At 37.9% G+C, this 7,500-nt stretch overlaps 1 protein-coding gene across 8 annotated transcripts in view; it reads left to right on the top strand.

The window, feature by feature from the left end:
- Positions 1-7,500, top strand: part of FOXP2 (forkhead box P2) — a 368,419-nt gene that overhangs the window by 166,916 nt on the left and 194,003 nt on the right. For 6 of the 8 annotated variants that reach the window (XM_014963970.1, XM_014963961.1, XM_014963967.1 and 3 more), the window contains one exon: positions 4,262-4,439. In XM_014963970.1, coding sequence (XP_014819456.1) covers positions 4,272-4,439 — 168 coding nt within the window. In that variant the 5' untranslated portion in view covers positions 4,262-4,271. Of the gene's footprint in view, positions 1-3,202; positions 3,231-3,991; positions 4,130-4,261; positions 4,440-7,500 lie in introns of those variants that run through there. The other 2 variants (XM_014963966.1, XM_014963965.1) reach the window with 2 other exon arrangements.

The following is a 7,500-nucleotide window of genomic DNA, read 5'->3' on the forward strand; positions in this document are numbered from 1 at the left end:
GCCCCGCGCACCCGCTGCCGCCTCCCGGCAGGGCGGCGGGGCAGCGGCGGGAGCAGCCGGGGGCTCGGGCGGCAGCGGCAGCCGTACCTGGTGGGGCCAAAGGGGGGCCGCCAGCCTGGCGTTTGGGGCACCCTATCATAAAGTAAAGGAGGTATAATTGAGCTACGGCTCTCTATCCTGCTATTTGTACAAATAAAAGACCACATCTTGATGCAAAATAAACACAAAAGCACTGTTGTGACTATAACAGGGAGTCATATACTAATTTATATAATAAGTGGTTGTGCACGCTTTATTCAAGATTATGGCTGCAAGAAATGGCATGAATTGCTGGGTGTGTTTAATGCTGGATTATAGCAATTTGAAACATGTCAAACACATGGCTAATGCCTCATGCTTCACTCATTCTTGCGTAAACCTGCATAGCCACCATCCATTATACCCTTGGTAACAACACAATTCTGCAAGTAAATATTGTTACACTAAGTAACCTTTCAATTCAAGTTGTTTAGGAAGAGAAAATGCAATCTTGTGCAGTCAGTTCCAGTGTCAGTTTAATGTTTCAAAAGGGAAGTGGTGTAGAGAATAAGTATCTGTACAGTGAGTCGCCGGCTTCAGACACATGCGTGCACGCACGCACACACGCGCACGGAAAATGTACAATCAGCTGCAGGGGAGAAAAGTAAAACTGTAGCTTCTAACTTCACCTGACCGGTATTTCTTTTTTTGGTATGGGTGATTGCCTGTATATCCTGGCAGAATTAGGCATTCAACCTGCAGCGCAACCACATGCTAAAATAATCCACAGTTTCACTCTCTCTTGCAGAAAGCAGCAAATAGTTTCCCCATAGCTTTGTTTAAAATACCTGGTAGCAACGGTTGTATCTCACCTTTGGCAACAAGAGTTTGGGAATCACAGCAGAAGTAGGTGCTGGTGAACGTACGTGTCTGTGGATGTGGGTGCGTGTGTGCGCGCGTGCCTGTGTAGGCATGCTCATGGCTGACAGCGAGTGTGACAGCAAGAGAAAAAAGAGAAGGATTAGAAGTGTGAGTGTGTATAAATGTGTGTAAACAGGGACCTGTATGTTTTTTCTTGTCCTATTTGAAATACGAAACTTTCAGCTCCAGTATCTGGTGGTCATTGTATTTCCTTTGTATTTATTTATGATTATTGTGCTAACAAACCGCACTACTGTTGTTAAAGCAAGGAAAAAAGTGTGTTAGTTTGCTTAGTGAGATGTTTTAGGTTCAGGTTATTCCATGACCAGTAACTGAAATTACTGATACATAGGTATCAGAAATGATCCTCATTTATATGTTTTCAGTGCTTTAATTTGCGAGGGTTTGGAGTTGCTAGTACATACACACACACGTGTATAGATACACACGCATATGTGTGTGTGTGTGCAAGAGAAAAGAAGGGAAAAGAGAAAGATTTTGTGCTCTTGCTTTTGCCAGCAGCCCTTTCTTAGTTGCCGGCAGTGGGAAGGGGCTGTGGACAACTAACACAGAGCATTACTCAAGCCAAAGTTTCAGCATTGTTTTTAAAAATACCCTTTTATAACTAGAAAAAACCTTTTATTTTTAACATAAAATTTTAGGCTCTCTCTCTTCTTCATATAAATACTTCAGTATTTCTTCCACTTCACCTCCAAATAAATTACCCTTTCTAGTATTGATACTCTATAGTTTCATTCTCTCTGTACACAGCTGTTGGGTCAGATTTGTTGTTTTCCATTGCCAGAGTACTGTTACTGGTCATGTTATGTTAAAGCCGATTCTGCTGGCTCACAGATACTTTAACTTAAAATGCAGAGCCCGAACTACACTCTGGGGCTTTGCAAGGATACAAAATCCACAAGACATAAACCCCTTTGGTTAATATGAGCTGGAAGATGTTTAACCCTTCTCTGCTAATTGTAATGAAAGAGTCAGAGAGATGTAAAAACGGGGAGGGGGGGCCGGGGGGGGGGGGGGCCCCCAGTCAGGCTGGGTGGGGGTCCCAGTAGAGCTGTGTGGGACCCCTGGGCAGGACATGGTGCCCAGGGGGGGGCGATGTATTTATTTATTAAATTTCTGAGTGTTTTCTAATGTTTTGATTATCTAACATTTACACCCCTTTGCCCTTTTAATGCGCTTGGCTAAATGTACCACTGTTATTGTCTAATGTTCGAATTTGTAAAAGATGAACCTGTCTGTTGGTTAAATCTTTGTTTGACTAAAAGAGGATTAATGTTTGAATTTCCCGAATTTCCAAATCCTTGTAACGATACAGTTGATGAAGTGTTTTAAATAGATTTCCACTCTGATATACATGTCTTTTTATTGAAAGTAAATATTGTAAAAATCGGAAAGGGCTGCCTGCTCCCACAGTTGTGGCATACCCGCATTAGAATTTTCATATAACTACTAAAGGCAATCAGACCCTTTTCTCTGAATATTTTAAACATTGTACATGTAAAATTTATGCCTAATTTGAATACTTATTAGCTGCCTAATCTCAGAAAAGAGTATTAGCTTTGTTTTTGCCTTGTAAAATTCATCACTGTGTGTATCACATTTTCCATTTCTATTATTTTTCTTCCCTGATGTTTGTAAGAGTGTTTAAGAAGGGCTGTTTGTTCATAAACACATCTGGTGCTGCTGTTGTTTACTGGGCTATAACAGCTGCCCTCCTTTATGCTAACTGTGTTAGTGTTTGAGTTTTTTGCATCCTGTTTATTTTTGACCAGACCATTTTTAAATAGCTCATCTTTAGTATTTTAACTTTTTTCACACAATATACACTTTCACTTTATCTTGTCGGCACTTGTTTGTGTTAATTCCTAAAGTGTTTTGATTAATATCCCATGCACGTAGTTAAAGTTGTAATGATCCTTTTCCTGCCTTTCTTTTTTTTTTTTTTGCCTTTTTTTTTTTTTTTTCCAGAGAAAGGCTATTGCTCATACTTTGCAAGGGAACAAATAACTAAGTTCAATAATTAGGCTAAGCAGCAAGCTTTATTTCTTTTCCTGAGTTTGCTTACACATCCCTCTCCCTTCAGAGGTGTCTTTTAAAGTCACAGCTCAGCCAGGTTGTTGTGGGGACTCTTTCAGTACTCGGGACTGAGGGTGAAGGAAAGTGAGGTCCATTCTGACCCTGTGAGAGCAGGAGAGGACTTTGGTGGCTCTGAGAAGAGACGTTGACCTTTCCATATTACAGATACAAAATGCGCCTTGAAATTCTGGTTTGTAAGGGCACGTTGGTTCTTTATTTACTGCAAAGATTTCAACTGATCTTGGCAGGACATCTCATTGCTATCCTGAAAGTACAGTATATTTATGCAGTGAAAATGATAAAACATTTATTACTGTAGAGAAGGTAATATGCATAATTTATGCTGTTTTTAGCACAATCATTAGTGATATTCTTGATAGATTTTATTTCCAGCTTTCATATCTAATACATGCCTGGAAAATTAATTTTATATCTTTCATTTATTTGCCTATGTTAAAATTGAGTTTTAAGTCATCTTCAAGTGAACAGTTTGATTGCTGCTCATGCATAAGCTTAATTACTTCCCAGGAAGGACAGTATTAAATGTTTTAAATGTCAGAAAAATAAATGAATATCAGCCGTTTGATTAAAAAAATAGGCAATATCTGACGTGTTTGCAGCAGGAGCTTTTTCTTAAAATGCCTCCGAGGCAAAATTTTATTTAGTCACAAAAAAGGAGAAGCCCATTATACTATTTATCATTGGTTGATACCATATGATTTGTAACACCCTTACAAAATTTTAATTTTGTATGATTAGCTGTGCATCATTAAACAACAGCCTTGCATAAGATATGCTGTAAAATTCTGACAGAATCAAGATAGTGAATATTTTAAATAAGGCTGTATAGTCATCCATGGTTGTCAAAGCTAGATAATAGGAAATATAGAGCAGTGTGTGAAATCGTGCCTTCATTTAAACTGGTTTTATAGGTAGACTTTAAAATGTAGTCGTTCATAAATGCTATTGACCATGCTGCGTGCATGGTGTGTTATTTTGGCCGTTAAATGTAAGCACACAAAGATTGCTTATAGAAACCATAATTCCGGTGATTAGTATCTGTATGAAAGCAGAGTTTGCATCGCATTTCTTGGTAAACGGCTCCGCGAGGCTTTTTTCTTCTTCTAAAGATGCTGTCTGTGTAATTGGCAGAGAGGGACATCTTGATAATGGAAGTGTGAAGGTGTAACGCGTGTGTTAATTGATACTTCTTAATCACTTTTAGGTATTAAGTCATGATGCAGGAATCTGCGACAGAGACAATAAGCAACAGTTCAATGAATCAAAATGGAATGAGCACTCTAAGCAGCCAATTAGATGCTGGCAGCAGAGATGGAAGATCAAGTGGTGACACGAGCACTGAAGTAAGCACAGTAGAACTGCTGCATCTGCAACAACAGCAGGTAAGTTTGTTTTGCTTCCTGTTTGTTTTTAAACAAATAAAGGGCTCTTTTCTGAGGGGCACCCTTCCGCAGACCCTCTGTGCGTGCTGAATGTGAAGTGTCGTGCGAGTGAAGAGCGTGGGGCGTTATTTGTTGTTGTTTTTTTTGTGCACGTTAATGCTGAAATGCCAGGGTCCCGTTTTGGTGGCGGCACCGTCTCGCTGACCCCGCTGCACGCCGCCGCGCTCGCCTGCTGATTAAAATCCCACGGCGTATTTATAAAAGTTGTGCCGAAGCCTTGCAGTGCATGTTTTCAGAATCTGTTAGTTTACTGTGTGATGCGGGCGCGTAGGACGTGATGCAGAGCTTTCCACCAGAGGGCCACATTACTTGAGACTTCGCTTCGCTTGCGATGAATTGTTCCAAAGTCGGAGCTGGGGTGAAGGGACCAGAGTGACTTCTCACAATAAAGATGCTTTGCTGTCGTAGGTGTAAATAAAAAATGCTGGTTAGTTCAGAACCACCGAAACAAAAAAAGAGCATGTGCCTGTCTATGTGTGCGTGAGTGTAATTTGGATGTGTGATTTTCAAAATATGGGAAAAGAGAGAAGCAGCTTTTCTGTAGGTATGTTTCCATTCTCACTTTTAAAACATTGTTTTAAGTTTGTCTGTTTGTTTTCTCGACGAGTTAATAGAGAACTGCTTTTATGTTTAAAACTGTAATATTAAGTCGTCTGTCTGTCTGGCTGACGCCATCAAATTATGAGATGCAATCAATTAATTTTTGTCACTGTAAGATTTCTGTTCCTTTTAAAACCTGCACAAACATAATTCCTTCTCCTTTGCCTACTGAAAGAGTTGCTTCCCCGTAAGGGGATGCAGATTGTATTAATGCAGTGAAGCCCAAATGGTGTTGTTTGGTAAACAATTGGGGTCTGATCCTGCAGAGTGCCGGTACCTGCTCTGAACTCTTCAAAGTCTTCTGTGTCTGGTCCTCTCATCTGCTGAGGCCACTCAGCACCTTTGGAGTTCAAACCCTTCATTTCTAAATACTGAGGTTTTTTATTACAACGTCAGGTATTGCATTAATGGAAGGGAAGTTGTCTACTGTAAGATAAAATATTATAAAAATCCTGTTTTATAGAAACATGTTTTAACATGATAGATAAATTGCATGTGTACGGGCCTCTGAAATAACAGGTCATAATAGCTCTTAAAATTGAATCATTCTTAGTGCTGAATTAAGCAGTGTACACTAGCTACATTTATAGTTAAATATTTTAAATGGTGACAGAAAATGTGGAAGAATTAAATAGTTGTAGATTGAAATATGAGAAGTTGTTAAGGCTTAAATCTGTGCCTTGCTTCAAATTCAAGTGTATTCTGTTTTAACAATTGAGCACTTACAGTATTATAGTCTGAGGAAATATAGGTTTTGGGTTTTGGTGTCTTCATTAAGTTCTTAGCAAGCTATATATACACCTATATATACATATATGCACAGTATTATCTCTATATGTACACTGTGTATATGTACTATTTTCATATAAAATTTTATCTCTCTATATATACACACATACATATATTAATTTAATATTGGAAAAGCATGCCATCACCTTTATTCAGGTGTTCAGATTATAGCAGCATTTTAAAATCTTTATTGAGAGAGAGTGTATTTAATTGGTGAAAATGTTGAGAAAACTAAATTTAAGGGAAACTCTTTAAAACACAAAAATGCCAACAGAATAATGTGCCACTTACATGTTTCTCACAGCAGCAGTCCTAGGCATTTGTAGCCAATTTGTCCATACAGTCACAGATTCCAGTAGATAGCATTTGCAAAGACCACAGAGAATAACAACTGAAGATGAAAATATCCAGTTGAGTGCTAATAACAGACAGGTTCTGAGGGGACAGGCTTAGAAGTGACAATCTTTTCTTCAAAACTGTGATTAGATCTTAAATAAGCAGACAGGCAAAGTAAAACCATGGGTACAGTTAATAGGACTCAAGAGGCATTTTATGGTAGGGTCTGCACCATAGGATTTAAATACAACTTGAGTTAGGCATATAAATCCTTCTATAAAATATGTTGATGTGAAACATAAACACTAGTAAACATGCAGTAGGATGTCCTTTAGATAATGGTCATAGCTTTATGTTACTTTTGCTTTTCTTCCTCTTTTTCAATTCCTTTTTTTTTTTCTCTGTTTTTGACCAGATGCGTTTTGAAATATGATTTAAGAGGAAAATGATGGCTGTTTTTATTATTGTCACTGTAGTAACTCTCTAAAATGTTATTTTTAATATGCGACTTGCCTAACAAACTTTGACAAGTAGAAAACCAGAGCAAACCCCATTGTACCTGCAGTTATTATTCTTAAGATTTTTTTATGGTTTAAATATGTGCAAAATATAATGGACTGATGTCATAGTTTAACATTTCAGTTTTGGCTTCTCTGAGTCATTTTATTAGGGGCCTTCAAATAAACAAATCAACTTTGTTATAGCTTTTTCTAGAGGAAGCAAGTAAATGATTGCTGGTTTTAATAAATTTCCTTCAGCTGGGCAGCTACATAAAGTGATGCTAATGCCTAAGAATAACTATATCAGCTAGGTAACATCACAAAATAACTTTTCACTGTCACATGAATTTGTATTGGGGAAAGATAACTATGAGAAATTGTAGATTTTTCAAAGAACAGCTAGGCTAAGTTAAAAATTTAAGTTATATACGATCTGCATCTTGTTCAGTCATTATGATCACAAATTGGTGGATTTGTAGAAAATAAATAAGCTAAAATAATAGCCTTTATTACTTTCTTGTAAGCAATTATATGGAGTTTGGACAGTCCTGTTATTGACTTGATGAACTATGTTGTTGTGATCTTTATATAGAAATGAGAAGTTTGACTTAAATCAGGGAGTTATTCCTCATCCATGTATCAAGAGAGAATGACAGTATTCTATAATATATTGTAATATACACTTGGTGATAAATGGATTGGGTGCTGTCACAAGTCATCAGGTCGGCTTTGAAGATGTATGACTAGAACGTAAGCAACTTTTTATCTTACTGTCG

The sequence above is a fragment of the Calidris pugnax genome, unplaced genomic scaffold, assembly GCF_001431845.1.
Source record: "Calidris pugnax isolate Ruff unplaced genomic scaffold, ASM143184v1 scaffold44, whole genome shotgun sequence".
In the NCBI taxonomy this organism is placed as follows: Eukaryota; Metazoa; Chordata; class Aves; order Charadriiformes; family Scolopacidae; genus Calidris; species Calidris pugnax.